We start from the raw sequence: 18,553 nt of genomic DNA, 5'->3' as shown, positions 1-18,553 counted from the left end.
ACCCCTGCAACCATGTCCCAGATTCCGGCCACTCAACGCGCAGTCAGTGTCCATGCCTTTGGTGAACCCACCAAGCTCAGCAACGACCACCCCGTCCCCGATCCATCCAGCCTCGGCCCTAACGAGTGTCTCGTCAAGCTAGAGACGGCAGGCGTGTGCCAGAGCGACCTCCATGCACGCAACGGTGACTGGCTTTTAAAGCCACCCAGACTCCCTTTCATCGGTGGGCACGAGGGCGTTGGAAAGGTGGTCGCGATCGGAAAGGGAGCGCTCGTCGAGGAGGGCGGGGTGAAGGTGGGAGATCGGGTGGGGCTCAAGTGGATCGCGACAGTGTGCAACAAGTGCGAGTTCTGTAGGAAGGGCAATGAATCTTGTGAGTCGTACGTTCCGCTCTGGGACTACGCATGTTGACCAGACGACTGTATCGTAATATAGCATGTCCGAAGCGTCTGACAAACGGGTTCTCCACCGACGGGACGTTCTGCGAGTATATTGTGCGTTCAGTTCATCTCTTCCGTCTCTGTCGCGCTGCTCAATCAATACAGCGTACATGGACGGACTACGTCACTCCAATCCCAGATGTTCTCTCGAGCGCAGCTGCTACGCCTCTGCTCTGCGCTGTAAGCGCGCCCCTCTACAAAGCCCCTGCCTTATCTGACCTTGTATCCGCGCAGGGGTTGACGGTATACAAAGGCCTCAAACACGCGAACTCTCTACCCGGAGAGTGGATTGCCATCCCTGGAGCGGGTGGAGGGCTCGGTCATCTTGGTTAGTTCTGGGTATTTCGCTGCTCGATGCAAGTTCCTGATGGTTTATCTCCATTGACCAGCAATCCAGCTGGCGCGGAACATGGGTCTCCGAGTCTTAGCCATCGGTACGTATCTCACCATATCAAGCTGGTATCAACGTACTTTCAAACTGACTGTCTAGTTAACACAGACTCGGGCGAGGATAAACGCAAGCTTTGCATGTCCCTCGGTGCTGAACAGTGGCTCGACTTTGCCGAGACATCCAATATCGTCGCCGACGTACAGCGCTTGACGAACGGTGGACCGCGCACGGCGCTCGTTGCTGCCGGTGGAGTACGTCGTTTCTTTTTCCGCTGATTCTGCATTCGAGGCTGATCAAGTACACGCCATGAACAGGCGAAGCCATATGAACAAGCACTCATATACCTCAAGCCGACGGGCACGTTGATTGCAGCTGGGCTGGGCTCAGACGCGGTTATGCAAGCCCCGTTCATGGTGTGGGTCGGAAAGGTAAGCTACTCCACGCTCTCATGCCGTACTGTTGGGTACTGATACGGTTTTGCACTCTAGGAATTGAAACTCGTCGGATCCGCGCTAGGGTGGGCACTGTTCACCATCCAGTATGTTGCTCCCTCTTGCTGATACAGCGACGTAGTTCGAGGCAAGATGCAATCGAGGTGCTGGACCTGGCTGCGCAGGGCAAGGTCGTCGCTCACTACACGACGAGGAAGCTCGAGGACGTCGAGAGGTACGCGTCAATTTATAGTTTGCGTAAGAGAATGGAAGGTTATTGACTCATCACATCGCTTGCACCGCAGTATTTTCACTGAGCTTGCGCAGGGCAAGGTCACCGGAAGAGTTGTACTTGAGATCTGAGATCTAAGGGCGCTCGTCTGTTTGTTTGCATGATGCGATCTCAGATTCTTTCTTGGACCTTATCTCACGCACTCGCGGAACCTCGGTGCTTGTATAAATCGCGGCGATGTCACTTTCGGTATGCGAGTTTACATTAATGTATGGCCTATTTGTTTCCAGTTGATTTGTTGATAAAACAAAACACATGTGCCAACATTTTTTAGAATCCTAGCAGTAGCTCACATAGCATCAAGCGTGCAACGAATCATGTAAACTCTTCTGATCTAGGGATGGCACTGGGCAGGCCTCAGGTGCTCAAGCTGAGCGTCGGCTTGACTCGGCCGGCTCCTGTACACAGGACTATCGTAGTGTCGCCTCACCCGTTCGTGAGCTCGTGTGTGTATATCGTCCAAACCACCTTGAAGGTGACTGAACGGCGATAGTCTCCCTCTATACTCGCGGACGTACAGGGTTATAGTTTATGCTTGAACGTTAATGAATCCCAAGCGCGCATTGTGCTATTTAGTTGCCCATCACATTCATTGACAACGCCTCGAGGCATCGTGCGAGTGCTGCGCGTCAAAGTGCGCCTTTCCGGCTACCACCACCGTGAGTGCCCTCGAGTTGTACCTCAGCGCAAGAAGCATGCTGATACCTCCATATTGGTCAAGAACCGACGTATCGCTCAAGTACACCAGCAGAATCATGTCGACCTTCGACACAGATCCGGGATCTGGGGGGAGCACTGGCTCCACAAAACCCTTTGAAGGGAACACTTGCGACGTATCCTCGGTTGCTTGCTCTCCTGACGGCAATCTGATTGCCTCTGGTTCTTACGATTATAGAGTAAGAATCTGGGACGCCCATACCGGCCTGCAGATTGGAGATGTCCTAACAGGCCACAGCAGCAGCATTGAAACTCTTGCTTTCTCTCCTGACGGGAAACACCTTGCAAGCGCGTCCTTGTGGACTGTCCGTGTCTGGAATGTGCTCACACGGGAGCTGATTCCGTACGAATTCAAAGGGCACACGGGTTCTGTGTCTTCAGTGAAATACTCCCCTGACGGACAGCTTCTTGCTAGCGGTTCCAGGGACAACTCGGTCCGCCTGTGGGCGGCCAACTCGGGTGATTGCATAGCAGCCCTCGAGCATCCAGACGATGTCCTAGACTTGTCATTCTCCCCGTCCGGCAAAGACATTGCGACGGCTTGTAGAGACAGAATGGTACGGATATGGGACGTGGCCTCTCGAGAACTCACGTTGCCGCCTCTCTCTGGCCACAGGTCCTCGGTGACAGCGGTTGTTTATTCTCCAGATGGAAAGCTGTTGGCCAGTGGTAGCGTGGACTGGACGGTCCGGCTATGGGATGCCGGGAGCGGTAGGCCATTTTGCGAGCCTTTGAAAGGGCATAGGCTCGCTGTTACTGGTATTTGCTTCTCTTCGGATGGCCAGGTCCTCATCAGCGTATCAGACGATCGGACGGTACGAGGGTGGAGTCCTCTGACGGGTGATTGCGTGTGGGGTCCATTGTATGGTGGCGAGGATCTGCGAGCGATTTCAAGCTCTCCAGGGCCGTGTGTTGTGATTGGTGGAAATGATCCCGCGATATCTGTGCGAGATGTCACGACGGGCACTCTTGTTCTCCCTAAGGTGAGTATACGTACTCGGTTATATATCTCTTTGACGTTCGCGAGTTAAAATGAGTGTCCAGGAAACCGATAAACGACCTTCTCGAGGTGAAAGGTATGCTTCATTTCAGTAGTGCTCGCTGTTTTTCATATGAAACCATGACAATGCAGGATGTTCGCTAAGTCTACAGCCGCACTGGTTTGGTTACCTGACAAAGTGCACTTCGCAACTGCTGGAGATGACTCTGCAATTAGACTATGGAATTCAGAGACGGGCGAAGACTCGCTAGATGGTTTCATCCATCATACAGACTCCATCTTTTGCATCGACATTTCTACCGACGGCTCATTGCTCGTTAGTGGCTCTCGAGATTGCACAATATGCTTGTGGAACATAACCTCAAAACAACTTGTCATAGACCCTATAGAAGGACACACTGACAACATTAATTCGGTCAAATTCACTCTTGATGGCTCCCGTATTATTAGTGCTAGTAACGACGAGACAATACGCGTCTGGGACACACGGACTGGGAATTTGCTTCTGGTCGTTGAAGGGCACGAGGATTATGTTTTCTCGCTCAGCGTAGCTCCCAATGGCTCAACGTTTGCAAGCGGGTCATTCGACAATACTGTGTGTATTTGGGACTTGGACACAGGCGCATTGGTAGCGGGCCCATACAAACATGACAATAATGTGCAATCCGTCTGCTTTTCACCCGACGGGTCATGTATTCTGTCTGGCTCGGACGACAAATCTGCCCAAATATGGAGCGTCTCGACAGGAACGCAAGTCCTCAAAGTGAAGCACACAGGCACTGTGTATTGTGTGCAGTATGCGCCGGACGGGTTTACGTTTCTTAGCTCGTCAGAAGATAAAACAGTTTCCGTTTGGGACGCAAGCAGTGGGCAACTTATTCATTCTCTCAAGCATGATGACTTGGTGGGGGCAGCAGCCTTCTCGCCCGATGGAACACGGATTGCGAGCGGAACGTTCAGTGGGTATATCAGAGTATGGGAGACCGCGAGTGGGAATCAGCTTTTAGGGAAGGTATGTGTTTGACTCGCGCTCGGTCCGCGCTCTTTTAATTTGGTCAGGAAACAAAGGGCAGCGATGGGGAAGGAGAATCAGCGCATGAAGAAAGGCAGAGGTTGCGAGAGGTATGTCTACCCGTTCATATCATCGATCCATTACCGATGGGAATGTGTTTTTCAGCGAGGCGCTCGTGACTCTGATGATAGCATTATGAATGTGATCTACCTAGTCTTTCTCTTTGCCGTGTATTGATCCTCGTGATAGATGCCTGCGACTATCCAGTGGCAAGGACCTACCCATGGCGGCAGACGTCCGCAAGGTCTGCTTGGTGACCATGTATACGACTACCACCAAACGGAAAATACGGAACCTCGTCAGCCAAACCGTAGCCGAAGGACAATGGCCCGAGTAAGGATGTTCTTTGGACTCACAGGGAGGCACTCTGCATGCAGTCGCACCAGAGGCGACGGCTTTTTCAAGCTGCGTCGCATTGTCCTAGTATATACTGCGAAGGCGAAAGAGGTGCGTTGCACTGAGTCATGTTCATGCATGAGCGTCGCACTGATCTACTTTAGCGTCTGTTCGGAGTCGTAGACCCACGAAGTAGCGATGATAGCGACGAAGACGGAGACACGGAACCTGGGGATGACGCTGAGCACACGGATCATCCTTCGCAGGCAGATTCGGCTGAGCACGTCAACTTATGCTGTTATATTCCTTCGAAGCACAGGTAGACGCTCGGCGCTCGGCGCTCATCGTACGACACTATGCGAAGCCAGAAATGACCCCGAGATACGTGACGTATCCCACTTGTAAATCGCAGAGAAAAAGTAAGCTACAAGCAATAAAAATCGCAAAATAGACGGCAAGGCTATACCATGGGATGATTCTGCGCTACAATCCCGATCGGCTCGGCATTCCCCTGTCGCCGTTTTGAAGGCCGCAGTCGCAGTTAGTCGTATCTGCCGTGCGGAACTTGTCAACGGGAATGACGATGGCGAACCCGATAACTTCATATCCTTTATCTGCGGTGTTGAAAGGGTGAGTGCGAAGTTGGGTCTTCGCTCTCGGGAATGAGACATGCGGCGAATCACTCGCCAAAGGGAGGGCGGCGGAGCGAATGCAAAGGGAAACACACACCGCATTGCTGAAGAGAAGTGCGAAAATCGATAGGGCCTATGAATGTGATGGACGAGAATATGAGACTGGGAGGCCGAGAGGGCCCCATGTACCGTGATGCAAGAAGAGCAAATGAACATCGCTACAACAGGAATCAGTACGGAGGTGAAATCGAGCAGCAGTAACGCGCATGCCCATGACAGTTAGAGTAATCCCAACCCCAGCGCCAACGGAGTACAGATGATTCACAGCGGGTGGGTGCTCCTCGGCACCTCCGCCGCGAGATTACATCTTAGCCAAGCGTGCTCGAGAGCTGTCGCAATGGAATCCCTAGCTCGTTTCACAAGAGTGACAGTTGTTTTTCATTGCTCAGATCAACGAGCTCGCTAGACAGGACGTATACAGGCCTTTTCATTGGAGACGCGAGAGGTATACTGTACTGAAGTACTTTCTTAGTTAGCATTGCAGTGCGTCGAATACCGTTTGAGGTCTACCAATACACGTACCATACAGACAGACGTGCATCTACACACAACCTTGCCTTCGGCCAAATGGAGTGCACTCTTTGCATCGAGAATCCGAGTTTGCGTGACGAAGGCCATCGTTCCCGATATCTACACTTTCGCGTTGAAAGATATGTTCGGCGGGTCCAGGCCTTCGCAAATGCAGCATCTGACGAGCTTGACATATCCACACACGGTGCGGGGTGCGAGCAAACGGACAGAAGGCGCCGATGCCACATTTCTCAGAGGCGCAGAGGGCCACGGGACTGATGTGTATAACCAGTTCGTGAGCGGGAACGGGTAGGATTGGTGATGCAATCAGCAAAAGGAAAACGAAGAGATGTAGTGGAGATAGGTAATTGAACACTTGCTATCGGTTCCGACACATCATTCATCCCCGATTTCATTACTACGCTCGTCCCTCTCCAATCCAGGATAGAAAATACGTTCATCAAGAGCTCCTGAGGCGTACGGATCGATCGCCGTCGTTGAGGTTAATATCCACAGCTTTCAGTTCGGCGTGCTTATCGGTCTTCAAACGTTGGTGAAGGCATACTCGGAGACGGGCGAGACGAGAGTGACAGGTAGATGGAAAGTGTCATGTTCTTGGTTCCGGGAAGGGAGTACGGGGAGGGACTGAGCTGATGAATATCACTTAAAATCCGTAGTCGCCAAATCCGCGCGATGACACGGTGGCTAGAAGCGAGGTTCGGAGGAAAGAGGGCGGGCTGACGCAGTGAATGCACATCCACGTGTGCTCGATCGTGGAAAGGACGGGATGAGATGAGACCTGCGCCAGAGTGTGATGGAGTGATAAAACGACGTGAACTATTATGTAGGTCGGGCCCATGGGTAAGTCACCTCGGGAACTGCGTCGCGCGGGAAGGGAGCACTGTCGATTTTTGTATATGGGAAGAGGAATCTAGCAGGAACAACCATTAGGGACGGTGTAATAGGTGCTATACGTTCTCGGAGATGCCTTCATGAAGCCATCGCGTCTGAAGCTAGCATGTTCAACAGATGTTTTTGCGATACTGCAGAGGCGCCGCTGATAACGCGAAGACTGCTGGACGAAGCATGGGAATACGCTGAGCCGAACGACTATCTTCCGAAAACTTTGAAGTTCTGCCATCCGCGGGAGTTGACAGTGCTCGAGACTTGAATATTTGAATATTGAATGACGTTCGCTGCCGTCGCTATGTTGCGGGAAAAAAAGCGTTTCGGCACAATCCGTGGTGGTGGGCAACGCCCACCACCGGGCCCGAGCTTCCCACGGGTCCCATATTTGGAAGATCGGCTGAAATTGACGACACACTCATAGTACAACATGACACATTCGCCGTAGTGTAAAGTTAAATATCTAGGACGTATTAGTAAAGCAATCTAAACGATTTGTTGAGCCCGTGATTTTCCAAAAACAGCCGGAACATGGTCAACAGGGGTCTCACATCGTGCTCCAGGAGGCAGCTTGAGCTATTGACGCTTCTGGGTCTCAACAAATTGATTGTAAGAGTTTAAACACGTAGATCGAGCTCTGTGCCTGAGGTAGATAGGTGTACACGATGCCAACGTGAATTCCGTTGAGTTACACCCTACGTCTAGCCCCTATGTCGGAACTTTCTGGGGAGCATTATAATGAGCCCGCATTATAAACGAGTTTATTATGTACCCTCCTCATTATAATGGCCACTGCCAAGCGTTTACTCAGCACTTTTAGTCATCTTCTCTACCATATATGGTAAATTTCAGCCATTTTAATGGCCATGGCAATGGAATCAACCTTATCATTATAATGCTTCGCAATGGCACCCCTCGTTATAATGGTTGCTAATGGGTGCTCATGCTCCTGAGAAAGTTCCGACATATTTCATGAAAATGCGTCGCGTCAAGTCGCGTCGCGCGTCGCAACACGCGTCGCAATACGCGTCAGGAGGCTCGGTGTGCTGACAGCTCGGGCAGGTGAGGACTCATTCGCAGTGGTAGGCTCATAACATCTCATGTCATACCATTTATTCCCCCTAGAACATGACTTCACCTAGGAAACATCGCTCTATAGTGAGCTACACCAAGAGAAGACGGTCATATAAACAGAAAAAGACAACAGACCATGCTAGGGCTTACCAGCCGGCATCTTTTCAGCTCTCGAATCGACTTCCTCCTGTTCGTGTTCTTGCAAAAGAGCTGCAGGCTGTCAAGGATACTCTGTCATCCACAGAGAACAGCCTACATGGCGTCCATCATGAGCTGAAGCAAACAACAGCTGCGCTTGAGTCAGCTAAAATACGAGCAAAGAAGAACCATACTCTCTTGAGGAATGCGCTACGGAGGCTTTCTAGGGCTAAGGAGTCAAAACTGAAACGCTCTCAGGTGCAGGCTATGCTGGATAAGGTTACAAGGGAAGCACAGATTGCCGGATGGAAGGATGAACTTACTGAAATTTCGGAAGTCTTCAATCAAAGCCCGCTTGCACAACGTCTATGTCTCTCGTTGGGTTTAAACGAACTCTTAGGAAAGCTCAAGGGCATGAATACAGATCATGCAAGTGATCAGAAGAAGACATACCGACTCTGGCAAGAGTGGAAAGCAAAAACAACCCGTACCTCATTTGGATATGCAAAGTTAGAGAGAATGCGAGATGAGGCTCCAAACGAACTCATGGCACTGCTTCTTTTCTCAACGTCTCGGGCCATAGAACAAGGTGGTGGTCAGCAACTTTGGGATGCAATGGAGCCAGACGCTCGAGGACCTATCATAACATGTATGATGGAGCAACTTGCCTTGGAACTTGGCACAGAAATCTACAACTCGCTTCCTGGTGAAGAAAAGCGATCCGTGGACTTGTTTTTCTGGGCTGGTTGTTCTATGCACAAGGAGCTGAACTCCGTGAAAGGAGGGAATACAACAATGATGGCGTGGTGGAAAGAGAACGACCAAGAACCCCCTATCTTATTGGCCAACAAGGACAATGCGGCGGCAATCAAACTTGCACAAACTACAAATGTGGTGTCAGCATCAGTGCAGCGTGCCTTGGATGTCTCATCAAGGGGTGGCGTTAAAGCTACAAGCCTGGCGGGTGCGATCTTTAACCATCGGGATGACAAGAAAGGGCAGCAAGCAATTCATGAGATGTACTTCTCAGACATCAAGGGCATCACTGCTAAATTTCCCGACACCAGCAACACCCGTTATCACTCCCATTGCGATGCTGCTACTCGATTGATCAAGTATCTTGATGGCTACATTGATTTTCTCGAATACGTTCGCCTCAACAAGGACAGCCCCGACCTCAACCATATGGAGGAAAACTTGCAGAATGCGTTACGAGATCCTCCAACATGCACTGAGCTTGCTGTCTTGGTACTTTACTCTCAAGCTGTAGCAAAACCATACCTCAAACATGTGTGCGGTTCCGGGATCGAGCAATTGAATATGCTCACACTTGGACCATTTCACGAAAAACTCAAGCAGCATATCAAGTTTCTTATCGAGAACACAGACGTCCTACTGAACAGTGCTTCCGAGAGTACATACCGTGATGCTACTCTTGATGGTCTTACGTGGGACGACTCAACAGCAATTGTGGCTGTTCTTGCTCTGTATCAGGACGGCAGGCTACCCAGCTTACGAAATGTCCTGGTTGCATTTCTTACGGGTTCACTCGAGACTTGGCATCGCTTCACAACAGAGTTCGAGGCGACAGGAATTATTGCGATAGCAACAGAAGAAGAAACGAACCTTGTGTTCATACCTGCAACAAATGATAAAAATGAAGGTTTACTTAAGTGGGGCGTGGCGAAGAGCTTCATGTGAAAATCCATCACTCACCTCGGACAACTTCTCGGATCAAGTCATGGCACGCCACAACAGCACAAAGTCATTTGCAGAGGCAATTCTTACCGAGGAGGATTGGGCATGGATCCGACAAAAGGCACGGGAGTTTCAGGCCAGTGGTGTAGAAGGAGCAAGAAAGAAGGCACTAATCGAGCACGGGAAGAAGATCGCAGAAGAAAACCGTCAGAAGGAGCTTAGAAAGAAGAGGAAGGAAGACGAACTCAACGAGAAATACGGCACTGGCAAGATTGCACTTGTTCTCGACGAAGCCAAACTTGCCAATCTGAAGTGGGAGGACCTCAGGGATCAGCTTGAAGTCCATCGGCGGCTTAAAGTGGTCAAAGACGTACATTATGCAGGGAGGGCAAGAAAAATTAAGCTCCTCGGTATGGTAAAGGTCGTGGCTCAGCAGTATAGCGCGAGCACGGAGAGAGACTGGGCTGGGGATGTCAGCGAGGTTCGAGAGTCGATTGGAGATAAGGAGGTATAAGTACTATGCTAAGCTCAATAGTCTCGTTAGATGTTCTTATAATAGCTTATGCAGATGTATATACCTTATTAGCTTGGATCGTAATGTTTTTGGTGCAAACGATGGTGTGTCGTGGTGAATATAAGCTGAGCGGTGGGACACAGGCCAACGAGACGCGGCCACCAACACTTTCATAGCTCCCCGCAACCGTGCGAAGGCAAAAGCCTGGACACGTCGGTCGACAACAGCAAGGTTATATTGACGATCCTCTCATGATCGCCACCAGATGACACCAGTTACACCGCGTCAACGGAACAACAAGCCTACGTTATCTTTTAGACTCAAGAGGTTATTTGGATTCGCCGGCAGCCACATGCGAAGTCAAGGCGCCGAGGAACATTCCGCACACACTGTTTTCAAATTAGGTCGTGTTGTGCTCATATCCCCGGCCAAAGCCAAACTTGTGCGTTTCTTATTCTTACCTGCATCGGTGCACTCGTTGTCCACGGATCGGGTCCACGTGAGTGCAAAAGCTGTAGCTAGTATCATACTGACAAAGTCTTCGCTATCAGCGGCTGGCTCACAGGCAGAATCGGCTGCATAACAAGAAGAGTACCATGGACGGGGATACCGCACAAGATCCAAACAAGAACCCTGCTGCACAGTCGAGCAATACCGATGCGCAAGCCAACAGCAGTGCAGACAACAGCGCTGCGGCGCAGCTGAGCAATGCTGATGCACAAGACAGAAACTGCCAGAACGCCGCCACCGGCACCAATGAAGCGCAGACAAGTCAGAGCGAGAGGGTCTCGTTCGACGCTTCTGCAGTGCAATGCGGCTGTGCGGGGTGGCGCCTGATTCGCAATCCACAGAGACGGGGATAAGATGTCGCCTCTGGCGAGCCAAAGAGTTAAGAACCTCTTCCACATTGTTTTGTATGACTCACGTTGAATGAACGATGCGCCTTGCCATGTATACACGTACCACATGCATGTTGTTACTTCGTTACTTTGTATTATAAGCGCGTGGTGTGAGCGAGTCTATTTATGCCCTGGCGAAGCTGGTCAGAGTGAAGTTGCCAGGAATAGTCTAGTCAAAATACGGCAGCGACTGATCATTTCTGAATCATCTACCCTCCGAGACCCCGACACGGGGAGTGCTCCGAGAGTCGTTTCAAGGTGAGGAGAGGTACACAGGACTGAAGCTGATTTCCAACGCTCAGCGCGACTGTTGGCATGGTACCGGCGATACCCACTAACGCAGACAAACCCCTGCTCCGCTCGACCTTGTCGTCTAAAGACCTGATAGACGCATCTAGCACGAAATCAACATCTTGGCTAACGTTCTTCGCTGAATTTGGCGGTGAATTCATAGGCACAATGTATTGCGAGCACAATCACTAGGACTCACCTCGCGGCGAGATCGGTTTCGCCTATGTAGGGTCTAGACGCGAGCGCAAAGGGGGTTGGCGTACTGATTGTGCATTTGTTGGAGATGAGAGGGTACGATACGAGTGATTAGCTGAGCAGTAGACTTGTTTGAAGCGATTAGCAAAGGGACATACCCGGGGTATGGGAGATGGGGAATGATGGGCAGCTACTCACCTTCCGTCAGTCTGGTCGACATTCTGCAGGTATACATTCACCACTGCGCTCTCGTTCACTTCTCGTTGATCCAGGAGACTGCATGTACGGTGCGACAATAATCGTCGACGTTGTTGGCCTAGGCATCCCTATTCGCCGTGAGCGTTTAGAGAAGATGCAGGCGGGCAAGGAGAACGTACTAGGTTACCGGCTAAGGACAACCGTCACAGTCTTGGCGTCGGCGAGGAGGTTTCTGTAGAGCCTGACATTACTAGCGCCTCTTTGAAGCCTGTAGTAGCTGGGTCGCATTGAATTGCTCTAAGGTACTGGCGTGTGGTGTCGAAGCGAAGCGAAACGGCGCCATCGCTTTATGGTCTGTTTTCAAGAGGCAATGACTAGCATGATGTGAGCACTTATGTGTGCTGAGGTTTTCTGACAGTAGTCAACATGGGATCATACACAGCTGCACGCGAGAGGAACGCAGAGCAAGGACAGAAGACGGGGTCGATGGGAAAGCCGGAGCGCGTCCTATGACCATTGTAATCGACTACAATGGAAAATACATAATAATCGATCATAATGAAAGGCACTTTCCATTACCAAGGGCATCACAATGGCCATAACAATGCAAAAATTCCCATCGTAACCGCTTAGTAAGCGTTGAAAACAACATTTTAGTCGCTTCACTTCGATGGTGATGCATTACAATGCGCATTATCATCGATTATAATTAAAGGCACTTCCGAACCCATTAGAATGCCCCTTTAGGAAGTTCCGACTAGTCTAAGCGCGTCGCGCCTCCAGCTGGTCGTGAGAAACTATCTCGGCATGTCGCGCGACACGCGTTGCCCGTTCGCTGTCGCCAACCCTTTCTCCTTATCGCCTTTCTCCCTCCTCACCTCTTTTTCTTTACAGTCGGTTTTGAAGGAGGATGCTCATATTGGTACCCGCTAGTATTACACTGCACCTTGCCTGCACTACCAAGTCACATGTGGATAGTATCCTCGAGCTTCGTACGTAGCGTCAAGCTCTCCGGCTCACGCACGCCTCCGGCGATTTGGACGTTGCGTAACGCCCAGTATGCGCCCATAGTTCTGGTCTGTGCGACTAGATGATGATATGATAAGGGCTGAAATAGATAGGCGCTTGAGAGCTTATAAGTATACTATGCCGACGCGGCGGCAGCCGAACAAGGCTAAGGTTTGCGTTGAATAAACTTAGCATTTCGTGAGCGCTGTCAAATTTCTCTTGCAAATGGTTGTAAAATGGAGCAACGTGATTGACGCCACATGTATCAGGACTAAACGTACTAAACAAGCGCCTACGAATTCTTGTGAGTTGTCTGACGTTGTAACGTCACTCCTTGGTGAGTTCAGCTATTACGCGCTTTGTTCGCTCATCTTGATGAAATGCACGATGGTAGTCATCAAATTTAAGTCGACGTCTGCTCATCCTGGCGCTTGGGTATTTATACGTCGCAACTATCCAAAATTGAACGCCCACTATCGTGTGAGAGGATGTGGGGCCATCAGCGTTAAACCACAGTGAAGCGCTGACATGAGGCTTCCTGTGTGTGCTGCGATCCAGAACATACCCAGGCTTCTATCAGCTACCACCACTACACAACCATCGTGAGTGCTCGTGTCTGAGACCCGACTGAGACTCGATCGTGCTCATGTATAGCTCAGGAGCCTACGCAATACCTCGTAATACTCGGATAATGCCCTCAGTCAGGTCTACGGGCTCCGAAGTTTCACAGAAAGAGTTCAAGGGTCACTCAAAAGAGGTGCTCGCAATCGCTTACTCGCCTGATGGCAAATTGATTGCGTCCGGCTCTGCGGATACGACGATAAGGATTTGGGATTCCCATGCTGGCACGCAGGTCGGAAAGCCCCTGGAAGGTCATCAAAACTATGTCAAGGCAGTCGCATTCTCTCCCGACGGAAGTCACATCGCAAGCGGCTCTCTCGACAACACGATCCGTGTCTGGAGCGTTCGGACCCACCAGGAAATTCCACGGTCCCCCAAATCACACACAGATCCTATTTTTTCGGTGCGATACTCTCCGGATGGACGAGTTCTTGCTAGCGGGTCTATGGACGACTGCGTCTGGCTATGGGCGGCAAACTTGGGGGATCGCGCGGGGCCGCTCAAACATCCCAGCATGGTCAGCGATATGTCATTCTCCCCCAGCGGTAAACACGTTGCGACTGCATGTAACGCCGACAAGTTCATCCGAATATGGGACGTGGCGTCGCACAAGCTCGTTTTCCCGCCCCTTTCCGGACACAGGTCAGACGTGTTTGCTGTGGCTTACTCTCCTGATGGTGCACTGTTAGCGAGCGGCGGCTTAGATTGGACCATCCAAGTATGGGATACCAAGACCGGTACACCACTCAGAGGTCCCCTGAAAGGGCACAAGCTCGCGGTGACAGGCCTTTGTTTTTCATCAGATGGGCAGATTCTCGTTAGCGTGTCTCAAGATCGCATGGTACTGGGGTGGAATCCTGTGACGGGAGATAGAGTATGGGGTCCTATGTACGGTGGTGCAGACTTACGGACCATCGCAAATTCACCGGGGCAGTTTGTGGCCATTGGCGGGCTAGATCCACACGTGTCCGTGTGGAATGTCAAAACAGGGACGCGTGTTTTACCGGTGGTGAGCGGATTACATCGTATTGTCTTGCTTTACACATTTTTACAAGCCCTTACAAGCCTTTTCAGGGAAAGAATATAGTTCCTACTAGAAACGATCTGTATGTTTGAGTATGGCATTATGAACGTTTGCTGATTGAGACTACCGCTACACAGGATGTTTACACGCCACTCCGTAAATGCGCTGGTATGGTTCCCTAACCGAGCTCAAATTGCCACAGCAGGCAACGACAGCATAGTCAAAATTTGGGATTCGAAGACAGGAGAAGATATGATCGATGGCTTCACTCACCATAGAAACAAAATCTACTCCATTGACATCTCCCCCGATGGCTTGCTACTGGTCAGCGGCTCTGGCGATCAGACTGTATGCTTGTGGCGCACAAGTACGAAGGAGCTCGCTATGGATCCTTTCATAGGACACACCGGTACAGTGACCGCCGTCAATTTCACACCTGAAGGCACCTCTGTCGTCAGCGCTAGTGAAGACAGAACAATTCGTATATGGGACACACGCACCGGTAAATCGCTTCGAACCATCAAAGGTCACGAAGACCGAATAAACGCTCTCGATGTGTCTCCAGACGGATCAAGGATCGCGAGTGGATCATGGGACCATATGGTACGCATCTGGGACATCAACACCGGTCAGCGGGTAGCGGGCCCATACAAACACGGCGACTACGTGCGATCTGTTTGTTTTTCGCCTAGCGGGTCGTGTCTTCTATCCGGCTCTGACGACAAAACGGCGCGGGTCTGGGATATATCTACCGGACAAGAGGTTCTGAAGGTGGAACATGATAAATGGGTGAAATGCGTGCACTATGCACCTGACGGACGCACCTTTCTTAGCGCTTCGGATGACAATACCATTCGGACTTGGAACGTGAGCACCGGCAAAATGTTTCACTCTCTTGAACATGAGAGCGATGTCGGTGCAGCTGCTTTCTCGCTGGATGGAACGCGTATTGCGAGTGGAACGATCAACGGGTATATTAGGATATGGGAGGCAACGGGCGGGAAGTTGCTCTTGGGCAAGGTACGTGATAGACGTACGTTATAATTCCTCGCGATTTGAGTTTGTTAGGGAGCGAAGGGCAAGGGCAAAGAAGGGGATTCTATTCAAGAGACACAGCGACGAACAGAACGAGAGGTGGGTCTGCTCATCTGCGCCGTTTTCCCATACACGATAATGACGCGGGTCGTAGCGAAGAGCTGGAGACTCTGATGACGATAGCTTTATGAACGTGAGTTCTCCATCTTCGACTGAGCTGCCGTCCACCTACCATCTCGATAGATGTCTGCAATTCCTCGACGGAAAGGACCCGCCCGACCTAATGGACTTGCCCTTGATGAAGATACCAACGACCAGCAAATTGCAGACATGGAGACACCTCCGCCGAAGCGTGTCCCTCAAATGTTGGTCAAGCTGAAAGCGTTATGGGTGCTTAAAGGCAGGTCTCCAGCAGACAGCCGCCCCAGGAGTAAATACACCTTCAAGTTACGACCCATTGTCAATGTATATGCTGCCCGAGCCAAAGAGGTGCGCTTCCATTGTAGGCTTCCGTATCCAGTACGCAAACTGTGTCGTTTTAGCGCCTCTATGGCGTCGCTGCCGCTCGAAGGGACCAAGACAACGCCGAAGATACAGTGTCACTATCGGGGAGTGAAGGCCGATCGGGTAACGATGGCGCCTTCGTCTCTCCACGTGAAGTAGCGGCACCCGGTAGAGTTACTACTACTTCCCGGACCAATACCGGTGAGGTGTACACAGAATCCACTGAGGATGTTTACACGTGCTGGTGCATGCCTTCGAAGGCCAAGTAGGCTGTGGTTTGAACCTGCAGTGGACTGAGGAGGCGAGCCTACTCGGAGGATTGGCTGGGCAGTCCGGGAACCTTCGTTATCGCTCAATCGAATAAATATGCAACCTGTTATGTCATCACCTACACGTACACGCCTTGAATGTATTATACACATGCCTATAAATTAGATACACTGCAAAACTCACTCGCGGAGGGTATACGCCAAAGCATAATCGAGAACAAAGTTCAGAACAGAAAGCAGTCAACTTGATCACTGACAACTGAAAACCGAATATCATTGCTACGCCGAGACATGATGTCCCGCAGCCGCCCTGATTTGCTCGAACTTCCCGCTATCGCACTAACCGCCATATCGGATGTACGGAGCTTGTGCTCGAGGACGAGCATGGCGAGCACGATTTCGTCCCTGACGTCCTCTGCCTGCGCTGGTGTAGAAAGGACGAGGGCGGGATTGCAGCCTTGAGTCCTTGGCGTGAGGTATGCTATAGGCTCGGCCTCGCCAATTGATGACGTGGACGCGAATGTAGAGGGCAGGTACGCTGCAACGCGGTGTTTGAGGGAAGAGTGAAAGAGGATAGGACCGAAGGGTGTGGTAAGGGTGTGTACGGGGCTATGTAGGTGGGTCTTATGTCAGTCATACAAGACATAAAGTAACATCGATATCTGGGCACTCACAGTCCATCAGCCCCATCCACCTTTTTCAACCACTTGTTCACCGGCGTGCTCTTTCCTCCGTACCTCCCAGCCCGAGCGATCGTGTCCGACAGCAGGTCCTTGCGCGTCCACACTGCAACTACATCACCCCTCGCGTTCCGCACCTCGGTGCGCTTCTCTGCCTTGTTATCCGTGGTGATCGTGTAGGTTGGCGAAGCGGGTGAGCCGGTGGAGGGGAAGATACGGGTGTTCTTGACACTGTCGGAGGAGAAGTGGTACCTCGCCGGCGGGGAGGGGTTGACGAGCGTCTCTTGAGACTCCATGTTCCCTAGGTGCAGCGCTGTTGTCTGGTGCAGAGGCGTGGCGGATCGACGCGAGGGCCTTGGCCGTTGCTAATAAGAGTTACAACGTCTCCCCAGGTGGGCTCGAGCAGGGAGCAGGTCGGTGATAAGTCCTCCTTGGAGGAAGAGCTTAAGCTCCACCAATGCAGCCCACGCTCTACCTTTGAAACCTAAACAAGTCTCTTAGGTCCCAGGCACGCGATGATGAACGGTGGTAGGACGGCGGTTGCTGCCCCTCCACAGGCTATGTTCGAACCGTGGAAAAGTGGATTCATCCCGTTTGCCCCGCACTTCCCCGCACCTCGAGGCTCGCTTCCCCGCACTTCCGCACCCCACGCCTCGTATTTCGACAGCAAAGATTAACAACTCTCGCTTCAAAGTTATACGTGCTCAGTATTGGTGATATCGCTAGCTGTAGTTGATCCCTTCAATAAGTTTCTGGTAACTATCAATCAAGTCATCGTCGAACTCAAAGTACGTACAAGTAAAACATTTCGCGTCCGATAACTTAGGGATAAAGAATCAATCGCCTACGTCGACACATAGTACCCTGCAACCGTCTTGTTCTGCTCGAATTTCCCCCCACCGACGCTGATAGCCGTATCCGCCATGCGAAGCTTATGCTCCAGAATGAGAACAGCAACCATGATCTCGTCTCTGACATCCGTTGCCTGAGCTGGCGCGGAGAGAACGAGGGCAAGGTTATGCTCCTCGGTCTTGGGCACAAGGTACGCGATGGCCTCCGTTTCGTCGGTGGAAGCAGCGGAGGCGAGTTTCGAGGGAAAATATGCGCCGACGCGGTGTTTGGCCGAGGAACGGAAGACGATAGGGCCGGCCGCAGTGTTCAGTGTGTGGACGGGGCTGGGCGATTGGATGCAGAGCGTTAGTGATGCGGTTGGTGAAGGAAAATAATAGAGCGCCGAATCATTACTCACATCCCGTCTGCCCCGTCACCCTTCTTCAACCAGTTCTTCACCGCCGTGCTGTTTCCTCCTTCCCTTCCAGGCCAGGCAATCGTGTCCGGCAAGAGGTCCTTGCGCGACCAAACGGCGATAACATCACCATGAGCATCCTTCACCTCTGTGTGCTTGTCTGTCTTCAAATCGGTGGAGACAGTATACGTGGGTGCATTCGGCGTAGTAGTGGAGAGGAATAGGGTCGTCTTCTTGACACTGTTAAGGGAGAAGTAGTACTTCTGCGGGGGTACTTGGTTTATGAGCGTCTCTTGGGACTCCATTGTCGAGCAGGATGTGGCGGCTATCGAACGTGAACCGAGTTCAACAGATGAGGTGTTATAAACATAC

At 51.4% G+C, this 18,553-nt stretch overlaps 6 protein-coding genes across 6 annotated transcripts; 4 read left to right on the top strand and 2 right to left on the bottom strand.

The window, feature by feature from the left end:
• Positions 1-12: 12 nt before the first annotated feature.
• Positions 13-1,625, top strand: CONPUDRAFT_48270 (mannitol-1-phosphate dehydrogenase M1PDH1; the record flags this gene model as incomplete). Its single annotated transcript, XM_007765880.1, has 10 exons — positions 13-373; positions 436-494; positions 546-620; positions 675-768; positions 830-874; positions 940-1,082; positions 1,146-1,259; positions 1,320-1,348; positions 1,405-1,497; positions 1,568-1,625. The coding sequence occupies 10 exons, from the start codon at positions 13-15 to the stop codon at positions 1,623-1,625; spliced, it is 1,071 nt and encodes a 356-aa protein (XP_007764070.1).
• Positions 1,626-2,309: 684 nt separating this feature from the next.
• On the top strand, positions 2,310-4,295 carry CONPUDRAFT_47910 (HET-E; the record flags this gene model as incomplete). Its single annotated transcript, XM_007765855.1, has 2 exons — positions 2,310-3,126; positions 3,652-4,295. 2 exons carry the CDS (start codon positions 2,310-2,312, stop codon positions 4,293-4,295), a joined length of 1,461 nt encoding a protein of 486 aa, XP_007764045.1.
• A 3,620-nt stretch (positions 4,296-7,915) lies between these two features.
• On the top strand, positions 7,916-11,074 carry CONPUDRAFT_70533 (uncharacterized protein; the record flags this gene model as incomplete). The annotated part of the gene is made up of 4 exons (XM_007766033.1): positions 7,916-9,696; positions 9,758-10,205; positions 10,477-10,710; positions 10,763-11,074. The coding sequence occupies 4 exons, from the start codon at positions 7,916-7,918 to the stop codon at positions 11,072-11,074; spliced, it is 2,775 nt and encodes a 924-aa protein (XP_007764223.1).
• A 245-nt stretch (positions 11,075-11,319) lies between these two features.
• On the bottom strand, positions 11,320-12,082 carry CONPUDRAFT_70532 (uncharacterized protein; the record flags this gene model as incomplete). Its single annotated transcript, XM_007766032.1, has 4 exons — positions 11,320-11,491; positions 11,601-11,663; positions 11,795-11,872; positions 11,982-12,082. The coding sequence occupies 4 exons, from the start codon at positions 12,080-12,082 to the stop codon at positions 11,320-11,322; spliced, it is 414 nt and encodes a 137-aa protein (XP_007764222.1).
• A 1,411-nt stretch (positions 12,083-13,493) lies between these two features.
• Positions 13,494-15,491, top strand: CONPUDRAFT_48371 (WD40 repeat-like protein; the record flags this gene model as incomplete). The annotated part of the gene is made up of 2 exons (XM_007765884.1): positions 13,494-13,792; positions 14,816-15,491. The coding sequence occupies 2 exons, from the start codon at positions 13,494-13,496 to the stop codon at positions 15,489-15,491; spliced, it is 975 nt and encodes a 324-aa protein (XP_007764074.1).
• Positions 15,492-16,343: 852 nt separating this feature from the next.
• On the bottom strand, positions 16,344-18,494 carry CONPUDRAFT_80228 (uncharacterized protein). Its single transcript, XM_007766159.1, has 3 exons — positions 18,185-18,494; positions 16,930-18,110; positions 16,344-16,864 (listed from the first exon to the last, which is right to left on the bottom strand). The coding sequence occupies exons 1-2, from the start codon at positions 18,484-18,486 to the stop codon at positions 17,780-17,782; spliced, it is 633 nt and encodes a 210-aa protein (XP_007764349.1). The 5' UTR covers positions 18,487-18,494; the 3' UTR covers positions 16,344-16,864; positions 16,930-17,779.
• Positions 18,495-18,553: the final 59 nt, after the last annotated feature.

The sequence above is a fragment of the Coniophora puteana genome (assembly GCF_000271625.1).
Source record: "Coniophora puteana RWD-64-598 SS2 unplaced genomic scaffold CONPUscaffold_2, whole genome shotgun sequence".
Taxonomy (NCBI): domain Eukaryota; kingdom Fungi; phylum Basidiomycota; class Agaricomycetes; order Boletales; family Coniophoraceae; genus Coniophora; species Coniophora puteana.
Note: the sequence above shows the minus strand (reverse complement) of the source record. Positions and strands in the feature narration are given on the sequence as shown.

Bases quoted from the DNA above. Each gene is read 5' to 3' on its own strand.
- CONPUDRAFT_80228 (XM_007766159.1), bottom strand. From the start codon at position 18,486: ATGGAGTCCCAAGAGACGCTCATAAACCAAGTACCCCCGCAGAAGTAC. The intron at 18,111-18,184 runs GTGAGTAATGAT...CCAATCGCCCAG, and splicing joins GGTGACGGGGCAGACGGGAT to CCCCGTCCACACACTGAACA.